Below are 14540 nucleotides of genomic sequence, written 5' to 3' on the forward strand. Positions count from 1 at the left end.
ATCTTCGGCGTTCTGATTCTATCCAGGCGCTAAGATATATATTACCAGCCAATCGCCTCAGACACAAGACCACGGTGCTTTCAGTTTTAGTACACCTCGTACTTCTTTGCTTGCCATATCAGATGTTATATGATGCAACTCCAAGGCACCCGTGTCATAACATATAACATTGAAGTGAGATCGACAAGTGGAAGGTTTGGGTCGCAAAGCATACCCGAAGCGGTCAAGCGCAATTCAGACAACGTGGGGGCTGAGCAACATCTTTATGACCATCCTATTTTTCTACCAGTGGAGAATATACAATACATTGTCAAGTGCTAAACATGGTATACTGTGGTAAACCAAGCAAAGGATGTGGCGAGTGCAGGTCCAGGAAGATCCGATGTGACCAAGCCCAACCCGCCTGTTCGCAATGCACCAGGGCCAAGCGGGACTGCCCCGGATATCGGGATCAACTGGCGCTAATGTTCCGCGACGAAAGCAAATCAGTAGTCCGAAAGGCGGCTGCGGCCTCGACACATAAGAATAAACGAGCAGAGCGATCGCCTCGCACTGCAATCCCAGAAGGGAACCCTGTGCGGCCTGAGCTTGGCACCGAGGTGGTGGAGCTGGACTTTGACTTCAACACTGATCCACAGCATGTCTATCTTATGCGACAGCTCTGGAATTGCCCGTTGGAGATCCAGCCCTCACAGGAGCTCGAAACCACCAAATATGAAGCAATCTGTTATTTCCTGCGATCCAATGCTATCCCCGGCAGTCTCTGGACTAATGAGATGATCTCCAATTTTTTGTTGCAGTCCGGGGGCCCTGCGAGTCAGCAAGCCATGAAGGCAAGCGTGGTTGCTACTGCCACGGCTATGCTCTCGCGAGTAAGAGGATTGCCGTCGCTTAATGATGTATCCCGTCGGGAGTATGGATCCGCTTTGAGATTGCTTAACACCACTCTAGCCGACGTGGAGGAGTCGAAGACAAATCAAACGTTAGGCGCTGTTATATTGCTTGCCATATATGAAGTATGGGATCTTGCATTCATGACCCCTTAGATGGTTATTGACGCCCTGTTTATAGCTGATTACATCGAGAGCCCCGGAGGATCTTCAGTGTTGGACCAACCATATCAACGGGGCAACAGCCCTGCTCGATATACGAGGCACTGATCAACTTAAGACTGACGCAGGTCTTCGCTTGTTTTTGTACCTTCGGTTTCAGATTGTGAGTGTCATCGGTTACCCCTTCGATCCTAAGCTAACACCTCAACAGACCATCAGTTGCCTACAACGAGACGCACGAGTGCCTGAATCACTACTTGAATGCACGAGACTCGCCATGTTTCTTCAGCCAGCAGAAGCTCACGGCAATCGCCTAGTCATGATAATTGGCAAACTATCGAACCTTCGCGCCGACATCTGCGCCAATATGTACAGCGACGATCGGGAAATCGTATCAGCAGCGTCGGCCATCGAAGCCGATTTAATTGCGTGGCTGGCAGCTCTTCCCCCGGAATTCAGCTACACCACGCATATAACCACTCCCTTTGACTCTGCCTTCCAAAAGAGATTCCGAGGCATATCGCCATACGACAACCAATACCACGTGTACCCCTCCACCTGGGCCTGCAGTTCTTGGAACCATTACCGCAGCGCGCGAATCATCGTCAGCGAAATAATCCTTACCCGCATCCGGAAAATATCCGACAGTTCCTCTATGGCCTCATTGTCCGAAGAGTTCCGCCTCCAATGTAGGACACTGCGATCTACGATCCGGCGGCTAGCCGTGGAGATCTGTCGCAGTGTTCCGTTTCACTTCAACGCCCACCAAGTAGAGCGGGAGTCTAATCTCCCACCACCAGAGAGCTATCTTGGGGGTCTTGTGCTCCTCTGGCATCTATTTGTGGCTGGAGTTGTTGAGGATTCCGGACACCAGCTGCACCGCTGGGTGATCAAGTGTTTGGAAATGATCGGAAACACGATGGGTATCGACCAGGCGCTGGCAGTGGCGGATATCGTCGCTGCTGATCCTGGAGTTTTACATCCTGTGACCGAGGAAGAAGACCATCAGCCAAGTGTCCTATACGTTTGATCTGATGAGGCGACATCCAGTTTAATCGGCCTATAAGGGCAATACTTGGCAAGGGGGTATACGGCGACCGATATTGTTGTTTCTTTCTTTCTTTCTTTCTTTCTTTCTTTCTTTTCTTTACTTTCTCTTGTATTATGCTGCACCAACAGCGTCAATACGTGTCTAATGATTTGTGTCTTTTTGTGTTATAGCCTGGGGTTTAGGAATAAGGCGCCGTCTTCGTAGGCGCCTGGTGTTTTGATTATCATTATGACTCACGAAGTGTCTCCAACAAACAATCAAAGCAAAGATAAAGCCTGTGCCATACCTAGGTAATCAGTCATAGCTTCCAATAACATTCCAGAAAAGCCCTAAGAATGGGTCTTCAGTTCATCCTCGTGGGAACGTCGACTACGCTGCGCCCTGTGCACCTGTGCAGGATTGCCGTGCGGGGCTGTGTTCGCTCCGCCACCAGTCACAAAGGACCCTGTCTGCGCACTTTGAAACTCACGGGAAATGCGTTGATATGATTGGTTAAATCCAAAAGCAACATTGAAAACCCGATGATTCTACTTGACCTAGCTGGTGCCCGGCTCCCAAGGCATACGCGAATGACATTGCCCCTCACTTGATACTCTTGATACCCCTGTCAGCAGTAGGGCTGCAGTGGACTAAATCTGCCTTGTGATGAAATTATGCGCCTTTGACAGACTTTGGGCTGACAGTTTCATTAAAACCCTTGTCTTGACTGTTGACTGTTGGGGGTAAATCTTTGGTCAGAAGTGTGCCTTGGCCCATGTCTCTCTGCCCTATACCATCCATTCTTTGTATATTGGGTTCCACAGCTGAGCCCCTGATAGATGTCAGACATGTAGATATAAAGAAGGTGTTTCCTGGGTCAAACCCTTTGTCTGGAGCATACCATTTAAGGATATCTGCTTGGGATATATTCCTCACCTGCACTTCATCTTACGACATATACAATCTTCAGCCATGGGTGCTTCCGAAAAGACATCGATATGGCACGCCTTCTCATCCCATCGGAAAGAACGCAAAGAGCAAGCAGGGACAACTACCACCAAAACCACACCGACGCATTATCCATGGTCCCGAGGCCGCACCACTAGCCCCAAGACATCAAATGTCCCATCAGACCTTCCGCCACCGTACGAAGAAGCCCAAGTCCCAACAATCAAAATCAGCGCCCCTGAAGAACTAGAATCCGATTCCCAGTACGCCTTCCTCGGCGAATTCCACACCATCTTCCTGGTAGACGACAGCTCAAGCATGAGAGGCGAACTTTGGCAAGAAGCGAAAGAAGCCATCGCAGCGATCGCGCCAGTCTGCACAAAATATGACCGCGATGGAATCGACATCTACTTCATCAACCACCGACCAAAGTCCAACACCAACATCAACACCAACTCCAGTTCCAGCTATAACTACAACTCCAACTACAACTCCAACTCCAGCCGACGTTCAAAATTCAACGCCGGCGGATACCACAACATCAAAACCGCAGAGCGCGTCAACGAGATCTTCACTTCTGTCAGACCCTCTGGTGGAACAGGAGTCGGCGGCCGACTACATGATATCCTGGACCCGTACACGAAGTTGGTGGAAGCAAGGGAGACAGAGAGACGAGCGCAGAGGGACGCATCTGGCTCGGGCTTTTTGGCTAAGCCGGTAGACCCGGAGGCGGTCAAGTCGGTTAAGCCGATTAATATCATCACGATTACGGACGGGGTTTTCACAGATGATGCGGAGAGTATTATTATCAAGACGGCGCAGATGCTGGATGGGCCTTCTTGTCGTGCTATTCCGTGGCAGGTTGGGATTCAGTTCTTTCAAATTGGGAATGATGAGATGGCTCGGCGGTACTTGGAGGAGTTGGATGAGGATCTTGGGAGTCGGTGTAATAATTTGCATATGAGGGATATTGTTGATACTGTTTCTTGGAGGAATCGGGCTGGAAAGAGGTTGGAAGGGGATGGGATATTGAAGACTGTGCTTGGGGCTGTTCATAAGAGGTTGGATAGGAAGAAGGTTAGGTAGAGTTTAGATTGCCTAACTTGTTACTTTGTTACTGTCTATGTTTTATTATCCTCCAATCGCATTATGTTGAGCGAAAGTGACATATCGTCAGATTCATCCGATTAATCTCAGGAACCGCCCAGGTGGAGAATTCTCGGATGTTAGCTTCGAATCTCCAGGGCCAATGAGAATCCCGAATTTATTTCGTTTTGAGCCCTTGCAGCACACTGGTGATGTCGCAGTGCGTGTTTGTTTTCTAGAATCAATATAGTACGGAGTACATATATAGCCCATACTCTATTCTAGTATACCCTACTCCGTACTCCGTATATATTCGTGAATAACTTTAACGTCAACCAAAAACTAACCTAATCAGTCTAATTAATCTAACTAACCGAATTAATCAAATTAACCTAACCAGTCTAATCCACATCTAATTGTGCGCACCTTGCATGGAGATCGACGAACTACAATTGACGGGGCATCGGAGAATCCCAAGCCACCCCCAGGTGAAGACCCGAGTGAGAATCTGAGATCATATTCTTTTCTTTCTCACTTTCTCCCATTCTCTCATTCTCTCATTCTCTTTATATAAGAACCTAAATTCTCCCGGCATCGATCAGCACGGATTATTGAAAACTCCCAACTCCACCTATTTCATCATCTGGTGATCGTCAAAAAGTCAACCCCCGCGCCGATCTCTTAAAACCTCAAATTGCCTCTCAATTCACTTCTCCCTTGATTTTCCTCACTTTCAGCCTATAGGGCTTCTCTTTCTACCCTTCCTATCTTTGTTTCAACCTCAATTTCCTCCCGTGTTTCAACTTCCCAGCCTGCAGCGCTAAGAGGCCTCTTAGCGCCGGACCCCCCTACGCAGGAACATTCCCAACCCGAGTGGTCGGGCGCTTCCTCCTTCCGCTCGCTCATTGGCCGACCTTGTCGCCTGGCCACTGCGGGAAATTGGGGGAATTTGACATCGCGGTTCCTGAAGCCTGTTGATTTGGTTTGGGCCTTGTGTCCAGGCCATGGCTTTGTGATTGTCCAAACCTGAAACGAACCGTTTATTCTTAGACCTGTCACTCGATTCTGAAACAGGTACAACGTGCTTTGAACCGGTAATTATAGCACCGACTTTGTGGAGTTGGCTTTGTGTGAGCTTCGAAGGTTGTGTTTTGTTATTTAAGCTCGGAGTCCCTTTCTTCTTTGGAGCTGTATAGACCACTGTCCTTTTTGTTGCCTTGCATTTATTTGCGTGTATTCTACTGGGATTCTGTCTTTTAGCATTTTCTTTGGTTGCTATTTTGCATTGTTGTGCATTCTCTTTCTGGGTTTCTTTTTATCTGTGCTATTACCTCCTCTGCTCAGCGATCTCTCTTTTACTTTTATTCTTCTTGCTGTCTTGCGATGATCTCGACTACCCTCATGACTTTCCTACTGTGAGTGTCCCCAAAATGCAATTGATATCTCCATGCGCTGACCGCAGTTCAGTATTACAAAACCGGAGGTCCGGTCGGTCAAGCTACTCGGATCTTGGGATAACTTCTCTAAGCAATATGTCATGGAAAGAGACACGCGAGCCGGTCCCGGACACTGGAAAGGATGCCATACCTTTACGGATATGATAGGCGACGGACCAGACAAGACCCAATGGCGAACAGGGGGTCTGAAGATGGGTGGTACTTACTGGTATTATGTGAGGCTCACATGCACGCATACGAGATAAAAGAGCTAACAAGGAGAACAGTATTTGCTCGATGATGATATAGAGTATTACAACGAGGCAGAGCCAACGACCACTATGTGCCCGCTTCTTCCCGGGCAGCCCATGAATGTGTTAAATGTCCCTATCATTTTACCTGACAGCCGCGCACATGGACGCTCGGCGAGTGGCAGCTCCCAGAAGTCCGACAATCTTCGCACGATGAACCCCGAAGACAAGTTTATGAACCCACGGAAGCCGCCACCCCAGCCTCAGCCTGTACGTCTTCAGACATCTGCAACAGTCCGCCGCGAAGCGAGTCCCGCACACTCTGAGAGTAGATCTCCGATGGCCGGAATACACCGAAGTGTATCTCAGCCCCACAGTGCCGCTCGCAAGGGCCACAAGAAAGATTCACGTTCTATGTCACCCCCGAGGGCCAGAGCCCTTCTGGCTGCTTTCAGGCAGCCCGCCGAGGCGGATAGGAAGTTCGAGCCAGTGCAACAAGTGAATGCTTCTAAGATAGTGCCACAGCAGAAGGAGGTTGCTGAGCATCGCCGCAATATCCCTGGAATCAAGGTTAACGCTGGAATTGCGATCCCATCCTCGAGCTCTTCCGACAAACCCGGCCCGTCCACCATTCAAAGTCGCCGTGCGATGAAAGCAAGTGCCGGGGAAACAACCCCGGGTCGTCTCCTTACAGTGCAGACGCGTCCGGAGCCACGCAAACTCAGTCCTTCTCGAAGCGCAAACGGAAACACTACGGAATTTGACGAAAATCGTGCGATCAGAGAAGCGCTGAAAGATATCGCCAGCTCCAGTGAATTGCCCACTCCAACTGCCGGCTTTACCAAAGAAAAGAGGCTCCCTACACTCCCAAACACGCCATCTTCAGTCATGGATGAGGCAGTTCGCGCCATCGACGAAAGAGACAAGGCGATGGATGACGAGATCCCGCGCAGTTATTTCTCCAGCATGACAGCAACGACAATCGACACTACCCACTCCCGCTTCGTGCCTGAATACAGTCGGTTCTCGGAATGGAGTACTGACACTGAAACCGACTACAACCCGCACGATTCGATGACATCGGCCTCGGCATCCGACCAACACCAGGATGAGTCTTCGGCCGAAAGATGGAGAACACCAGACCTCTCCCAGTCAGGCGATGGTGCAACGAATACCGACCCAAACACCCCTCACCTCACTGTCTATTCCAAACCCTCGTCTCCGAACTCAGCATCCGGAGAGCTCCCTCCCTGGAGCGTCAATCTCCCCGAACTCACCGTCTCCCTGTCCACACCTGACATCGACTGTTCCGGGCTGGGCATCGACAACATGGACGAGGTGGAAAGCAATCCCAAGCGACACGCTGCCCTGTTTAGCGCCCTTGAATCCATGGAAGCCCTCGCGATGTCGCGTAGCCCCATTGGCTCCCCGATCCTGCTCCCCCAAGGCCCTAAAGGCTCTGACACGGATCAAGGTATCTCTCCTGTAGAGCGAAAAGTGAGCGAGACTTCCCTTGAACGCATTCGCTCCCGTCGCAGCAATGCCTCGTTCCAGGGGAATGCTACCATGCAGGAGTTGATGGATGAGCTCAGTTACCTGAAGAATCTGATCCAGGCTGACATGGACGGGGCTCCATTTTGATGAGAGACTGCCTCTCAAATACTTCTGTCTCGTATTATTCTCATGTTCTTATTATCATATTGCTGGCGCTGGTCGTCGGTATTGGAGTTTTTGTACTCCGCAAATGTATCATTTAGCTCTTAATAGAGACGAAATCGTATCAATGGAAATACATCAAGAATAAAAGCACGTTTCCAATGTATAAACTAAACTAGTTTTCAAGTCGATGCAAAACTCCTGAGTGACGTTGGTTGAATCCCACACCAAGATCGAAACAAAACACACGCGCCAAGAATCCCTCTGTATCCACCACCCGCGACAGCTTCAAAAAGCACAGCGCCACACCTCAATTCCTTGAACCCTTGATGTTTCCAAAAATAAGAATGGGCTGAATCTGCCATTTGTCTCGAGAAAGAAACACCCACAATGGCAGCCGATGGTCCCCAACTGACCCCCGTCGGGGAAAAGTCCCTACCAGCAAAATGCAAGGCGCAGTCCGTGGCGTACTGTCCCACGATGGACCTGATAGCACTGGCGACCGAGGACGAGGAACTGCGCGTGTTCCGACTTAACGGGCAGCGAGTATTCGGGGGTTCTTTTGGTGGAGATCCGTACCTAGGCGAGGATGAAGAGGATGGCGAGATTAGAGGGATGGCGTGGAAGGGGAATGGTGAGTTTGAATTTCCTTGTCGCTGTGCTTCGTTATATGTTATTTTCCTATAATCTGATCTTACCGGTCTTGCTTATTGATATCACGCGCGTTATTCACTAACGCTATACCAGGTCACCTCCTCGCTGTCGCGTGTGGAGATGGCTCGCTCCGCATCATCAGTTCGTACACCGGGAAGACGGTGCACCACTACCAGACCTATCAGGGCAAAGAGGAACAACCCAATCCCAAGAACCCAACACCCAAGGCAATGTGCGTGGGGTGGGGTGTCAATTTCACCGATAGCAAAGCCGCACAGCGACATTTGCATGAATCAGCGGGCCAGCTCTCCGTCGATGACCTTCTATCCCCGGGAGTGTATCCCTCCAAGGCAGGTGCCATGCTCAAAGCTGATTTACCCAGGGAGCTTGCTTTGCTGGATATTGAGAGCTCGCTGCCAAAGCTGAGCACCCTGCCTGCAACAGGAGGCGAGGACGATGTTTTCAGCTCGCGGGCCTCGCTCGACGCCATCTTCCATTCTTCCAAGGATACCAACGACTCGGTTAATGTGCTCTCCGTGGGGTTTGATGATGGTACTGTCCACCTGCGCATCTTTGATTGCTTCGAGATTGGCTCTTTCCCTGTGGGAAGCTCCCCCGGTATCTCTGACTCGTGCCGTATATTGCGACATGCTTCGCACCCCTTGAGCTCCACGCATGCTCTACTGACATCGCCGGTTAATGGAGGTGCGCGTGGTCCCCTTGAGCTTGTTACGATGGACCTTCGCTTTATTACGAAGTCCGGGAGATACTTGTCTCTTCTTGCATCCAAGACCACCCAGCTTCAGAATTTGCTCCGCTATATTGGTCAGGTGCAGCGGCAGATTGAGATTGAGTGGAAGAATGCCCAGGAGCTTCCTGCGCGGTTCCTGCGCAGTGTCAATGAGGAATTACAAGAGAAATGCCAGTGTGATTTTATCACTGCTATCTATCACCTGGTGGTTACTGGTCATTGCTTCGAGCCGATGAAAGAGTTCCTTACGGATATTGTCGGAGAACGGGTATGTGAGCCTGGCAATTTGGGAGGTGGTGTGCTAACGAAGGAAATAGGGCCACAAGAGATGGGATAAGGCTGTCTCGGGTGGCTACGAGAATATTCGGCGACTGACACACGAATGTCTCCTCCCGGCCTTAGAACGCAGTCAAGTGCTTCTCAGTCGATTAGTTGGGTTGTCTAGATTCCACAAGCTGAGTGATGTCCTTGGACTGGACACTACCAAGCTCAATGCTATCGTGGAGACACTTGATTGTCTTCATCTTCTTGCGCACCGTGTTCTCACGCATGCCAATGAGGAACTGGGCCAATTTGCTGCTTTCTCTAGATGGCTTCGTTACGAAATCCACGTTCTCAACAGCGAGCCCTTATCCCAGACACTGGAAGAGCTACAGGAGAAGAGAGACTTATTCGATGTCCCTCCTACTGTGAAGTATATTAAAGGCGCACTGACCAAAAGTGCTCTGCGGAACTTCATTCGCCAACTTCCTATGATCGGAGTTGTTCAGCCCCCTGCCCCTCCCACTGACAAGTGGCTTCCCGGTGGCCACGGCCGCTCGTTCTTCGACACTTACAAGTCACTTCTTCAGCAGCAACGCGAGTCCCGGGACAAGGGTGGGGATGGAACATCGGTCGAGACGCCTAAGCTTAATGACCTGACGAGGCGCCTAGGCATCCAGTTTGAGAAGGTCTTTGGAGAAATTGCCTTGACTCAACGCAGGGGTATTCTCCATCGCTCGCCTTTGACCCTTCACTCTGATTGTGACCAAGGGGTCACCGACCTAACTTTCTGCTACGAGGTGCGTGTGAGACTGTTGAATTTCCTCTTGTTCCAAATGCTAACTTGCGCCACAGGATGCCACTGAAGGCCAGCCTTGCTCGATATACGTCGCTACCCGATCAGTCACATCAAAACATCAAGGTTCGTCACACAATCACTCTTCAAATTCCAGTTGCTTATATCCTCGGCACTAGTATATCTCTACCGCGTCGTCCTCAACTCCGTCGGCGGCGTCAGTTCAACAAGAAGTACATCTCTCGCAACCCTCGACCTCCAAAACGGCGAAGTCCGCCAACTACAATTCGTCAGCGACGACACAATCATGATTCTCTGGCGCGACAGCAGTAAGTCACTCACACATTGCGTTGTCATATTTCTATTCTAGGTTCTATATGCACAATCTAACAATCTACCCGAACAGAAGGATCCTCCCATCTCCTCCACTTCCCCTTCCAGCCCGCTCCTACACAATCCCAGAGCGAAACAACCGACCCATCACCTTTAGTGCTTGACTACGTTGAATGCGACAGCACGCCATCCGCTTCTAAGCCTACTATCTCAGCCACGACGCTAGACGTCTCGCCTGAATCCCCTTACGCAGGCGTCCTTATACATCTCTTTGCTCCACATGGCCCTAAGGCGCGGCCTATACATGTCGATGTTAATGGACGGAAGGGACGGCGCGCTATTTGTGTTTTGTATGGAGATGCTATGCGGTACGAGGTTTTGGACTTGGATGCTGCGATGATAGAGGATGAGGAAGAAGATGAGGATTATCAAGAGGGGGATGAGGAGGAAGATGACGACGATGACGATGATGAGGAAGTTTTCGGTAGTGATGAAGAGAATGATGAGAATTAGGATCACATTAATACATGACATGACTATATATGTGCTAGTAATATTGATCTGATTCCTTGGTTGTTGGTGGTCGCACGACTTCTAGAAACAAAAGCCGGCGTTAACTGCTGGTGTGGCAACAGCAGTAGAAAATCGTGAGGCGTTTTGTGCGAATGGAAGTGTGCCAATCATTCTTCCGTAGCTATGTACCTCTATACTCAAAGCACAAATGGTGTAAATTCTAAAACTCAAAGACTTGTAATATTTCTGCGAAATTCGATATCCAGTCTTTCTGGCGGTCATCGTCCAAGGAAACCCACTTCTCGTCCTTCGCACCAGCCTCCCATTCATCTCTGGTAACAGCATTCCACAAGGCGCAGTTGCTTGGCAGGGGGAACTGGAGTTCGCCTGCAGTTAGCGAAGACCAGGCATTAGCATCAACATGGATTCCATCTCTTATGCTCGAGCTGCTTGCCTTCCCGCAAACTTTGTACAAGGCTATGTTAAATCGTTTGATTTCCTCAGTGCCAACCCAGACGAATGAATCCAAGTCACCTTCGTCATACTTGGCCAGGATGTTTGGATAATAAAACATGCCTAGTCTTCGACAACTTCGGACAAGAGCTTCGAGTAAACCCAGATCAGCAGGGGAGAGAGAGATTTTCAAGTCGAAATCGATAGCATCCCGGTTGCTGATAACGAAAGAGAAGATGATATGTAATAGCACAGCCTGGTATGTTGGTATTGGCCAGACACAAGTACAGCCAGCTCTAGCTGCTTCCGAGGCATCCCATTTCTCCTACCAGCAGGGTCTTAGCAGAGCTGGCATATTATGGGAAATATTATTTGTAACGCGAACCTTTTGGTCTCGAAGAGCCGAGTCAAGTTTACCGTGAAGCTCCACCGCCGCTGACTGCGCCGACTGTTCCCTCGTAGCCCACAGGCCTATAACAACCATTGTCTGAACCAGGAGGGGCGTTTCCTGGCGTATGTCGAATGTTGCTTTGTGGATAAACGGCCAAGAGGGATGGAAAGCCTCAAAATAAAGACGGATGCACTGCTCCGTCTTCTCTGTATTCTGTAATCGTGGCTGATCATGCCTCACGCTCGATGCACGATGTGTTCCGGATCCGGGAGATTGGTCTTCTACCGTGCTAGTAGGGTCGTCGAAAGAGCACGGTATCTTGCGACGTATACATTCATTACAAGGTACGCCTCCTTCGCAGCGAGATTTCCCTGCGTGACAGCTTTCACAAGCTCGCTGTGCACGCTTGAGAGGTTCAATTATTCCATGACGCTGACGGACATGGCGTCGAAGTGTGTCACTTAAGACGAGTTAGAGTGGGTGATTGCGAGGCTTAGTGTACAAAGAGGCTAGATACCTTCGTCCGAATTCTCGGCCACAGTTCGTACATGGAAAAGCCTGCTGCTGAGAGTGTTTTCCTTCGTGGCGGTGCAGGTGCTCCTTGCGCCGGTAGCTGGCATTGCAGCCGGGAAAGTGACACCTGAAGGTGGGAGAATTGACCTCAATCGGCGATTGCAGTGGGAGGTCTATTTCATTGCCTAGGCTTGCCATAAGATAGTCAAAAACTGGGACGTGATGAGCGAGATGTGCCCCCGGGTGATGTGCTGATATCAGTCCCGTGAACCGGCGAACGCTATTGGCTGATTAGGTCCACTATAATTTTGGAGTGTACACTGGTCTTCATTCCAACCTACGAAAGGGGGAAATGGCTTCTAGGGATGCTATAATGGAACGCCTACGGTTTAATCCTAGGCCACAATGTAAGTTAAAATAACAAGAAGAATATTGTAGAGAAATAAAATCCTTGTCCAACATGCCGCTACATCCGCTGTACATCGGCCCCCAACCGGCATCCCGCCGGTAACCCGCCGGCATCCCACCGGTCTCCCACTCCTCCCCTGTTAGTTAGTATATCCCCTTTACTTAACGTCATGACGACCAATTTACTCATATTTTGTCATTTAGATCCACCATGAGTCCCAAAATTACAAATTAGCTAGACCGGACACAGGTATAAGTTTACAGTAATGCACCTCGATTGTTGGACACAGTTACAACACATCTGACAATTTGTTCGAATAACATAACCTTACATCTTTCTTGACTTAACATGTCTCCTACCATTCTCATCGTCGGTGCCACGGGAAACACTGGCCAAGCTGTTGCTGAAACCCTACCGAGGTTGCTTCAATCAAGCAATGCTTTGTCTGGACACCGTGTTATTGCTCTTACTCGTTCTATGAAGAGCCCAGTGGCACAAAAGCTTGCCAAACTCCCTGGAGTCGAAGTGATAGAGCAGAACTGGGTTGAAATCACATCTGACTGGCTCCGCGAACATCAAGTAACCAGAGCGTTTATCGCATCACACAATGAACCAAATCACTTCGCCGAAGAGTCGACATTCCATATTGCTGCCTTGAACGCCGGTGTTGAATACGTCGTGCGAATCTCAACCACTGCTGCAAACGTCCGCCCGGATTACCCCGCTTACTATCCACGTGCACACTGGGCGATCGAGGCTCTTCTTAGCTCGCCCGAATTTGCCAACCTGCAGTGGACTTCACTCCAGCCCAACGTCTTTTCGGGGTTCTACTTTTCAAGCGCCGTGGAATTGATCAAACAGTACCGCAAAACTGGAAAGCAAGAAACTCTCAAATTGCTCGCATCGGAGGATGCGCCTGTCGGTGTGATCGACCCTTACGAGGTTGGAGTCTTTGCGGCTCGTCTCTTGTCCCAGGAGGAAGTTTCTGTGTACAACAAGGCCAAATATGTTCTTAATGGACCAGAAGACGTTACTGGGAGACAGATAGTGAAGATGGTCGAGCAGTATATTGGTACGCAGGTGGATCATGTCAGCTATAAAGACATGTCATTCCTTGACCTGCTTTATGAGCACAAGTTTGCCCCAACTGGCCAATCGAAAAACGTGATACTTTCCATCAGACACGCCCCGGAGACAGCGTGGGAAGGAAAGTGCACAGCTTCAACCACGAGCAAGGAGGTATTGGAGCTTGCTGCGCCTAAGGTTACACCTGCTGAGATGTTGAAGGGCCTTCTGGAGGAGTAAGGAAACATATCAATTGTACATGGGTGATTTCGAAGGTCTCAAACCACCTGGTTCCTCTTTCAGCCTACTGCATATGTAAACTAATAAGAAGTTTGTGTTGCTCCTTTAACTATAGCATTTCCCAGATCACAATGAGAACATCCTTTCAAACACGGGAAGACCATGTTATTCTGCCTAGTTGAAGATAGGATGTCAAAGGTTCTATCTAGCGCTGTCGTAACCTATCAACATGGGCCTGGTGAATCAGTTCAAGCCGAATCTAAAGACCATTGCTATCACTAGCTCAAAGACGATGTTTACCAAAGTCACTCCCAATCCAGACACGGACAGGCAAACTAGTGAGATATAAAATGACAGAATTTACTATGTCTCCTATGATGCTACATCAGATTTATTCCAGGTGTAATTCGGACACTGCCTTAGGATCCCTTGGACATGATTGTGAAGAAATGGCTGATCTTCTTTGAAGCTCATTACAGGTAATGAGTCACATGATGTTCCATTTGTGCCATTGAAGCAAGTCTGTGATTCCTTATGCGCTATTTTCTTGGTGTAAACAAGTGCTTATAGCCCGTAATCTGAGACACACTTGGACCGCATCATTTCAACCCCACATTAAAAGTAGGGTTCCAGTAAGGACAATGGAATACGTACTGTAGTTGGAAGACTAACAAAAGAGGAATGAGCAAAATATTGTATATC

The 14540-nt window shown here is 49.4% G+C and overlaps 6 protein-coding genes across 6 annotated transcripts; 5 read left to right on the plus strand and 1 right to left on the minus strand.

The window, feature by feature from the left end:
- Nucleotides 1-323: 323 nt before the first annotated feature.
- N7525_010290 (Zn(II)2Cys6 transcription factor) lies at nucleotides 324-2082 on the plus strand (the record flags this gene model as incomplete). Its single annotated transcript, XM_002556744.2, has 3 exons — nucleotides 324-1016; nucleotides 1072-1215; nucleotides 1264-2082. The coding sequence occupies 3 exons, from the start codon at nucleotides 324-326 to the stop codon at nucleotides 2080-2082; spliced, it is 1656 nt and encodes a 551-aa protein (XP_002556790.1).
- A 972-nt stretch (nucleotides 2083-3054) lies between these two features.
- N7525_010291 (uncharacterized protein) lies at nucleotides 3055-4116 on the plus strand (the record flags this gene model as incomplete). The annotated part of the gene is made up of 1 exon (XM_002556745.1): nucleotides 3055-4116. The coding sequence occupies one exon, from the start codon at nucleotides 3055-3057 to the stop codon at nucleotides 4114-4116; it is 1062 nt and encodes a 353-aa protein (XP_002556791.1).
- A 1383-nt stretch (nucleotides 4117-5499) lies between these two features.
- N7525_010292 (uncharacterized protein) lies at nucleotides 5500-7444 on the plus strand (the record flags this gene model as incomplete). The annotated part of the gene is made up of 3 exons (XM_002556746.2): nucleotides 5500-5531; nucleotides 5584-5788; nucleotides 5840-7444. 3 exons carry the CDS (start codon nucleotides 5500-5502, stop codon nucleotides 7442-7444), a joined length of 1842 nt encoding a protein of 613 aa, XP_002556792.2.
- Nucleotides 7445-7849: 405 nt separating this feature from the next.
- N7525_010293 (uncharacterized protein) lies at nucleotides 7850-10767 on the plus strand (the record flags this gene model as incomplete). Its single annotated transcript, XM_061215046.1, has 6 exons — nucleotides 7850-8093; nucleotides 8207-9132; nucleotides 9182-9925; nucleotides 9981-10047; nucleotides 10101-10250; nucleotides 10328-10767. 6 exons carry the CDS (start codon nucleotides 7850-7852, stop codon nucleotides 10765-10767), a joined length of 2571 nt encoding a protein of 856 aa, XP_061067558.1.
- Nucleotides 10768-10987: 220 nt separating this feature from the next.
- Nucleotides 10988-12231, minus strand: N7525_010294 (uncharacterized protein; the record flags this gene model as incomplete). The annotated part of the gene is made up of 5 exons (XM_061215047.1): nucleotides 10988-11545; nucleotides 11606-11900; nucleotides 11960-12007; nucleotides 12053-12071; nucleotides 12129-12231. The coding sequence occupies 5 exons, from the start codon at nucleotides 12229-12231 to the stop codon at nucleotides 10988-10990; spliced, it is 1023 nt and encodes a 340-aa protein (XP_061067559.1).
- A 650-nt stretch (nucleotides 12232-12881) lies between these two features.
- On the plus strand, nucleotides 12882-13838 carry N7525_010295 (NmrA-like family protein; the record flags this gene model as incomplete). Its single annotated transcript, XM_002556749.2, has 1 exon — nucleotides 12882-13838. One exon carries the CDS (start codon nucleotides 12882-12884, stop codon nucleotides 13836-13838), a length of 957 nt encoding a protein of 318 aa, XP_002556795.2.
- Between the last annotated feature and the right edge of the window lie 702 nt (nucleotides 13839-14540).

The sequence above is a fragment of the Penicillium rubens genome (genome assembly GCF_028828025.1).
Source record: "Penicillium rubens strain IBT 27055 chromosome Unknown utg000004l_segment0_segment0, whole genome shotgun sequence".
Classification (NCBI taxonomy): domain Eukaryota; kingdom Fungi; phylum Ascomycota; class Eurotiomycetes; order Eurotiales; family Aspergillaceae; genus Penicillium; species Penicillium rubens.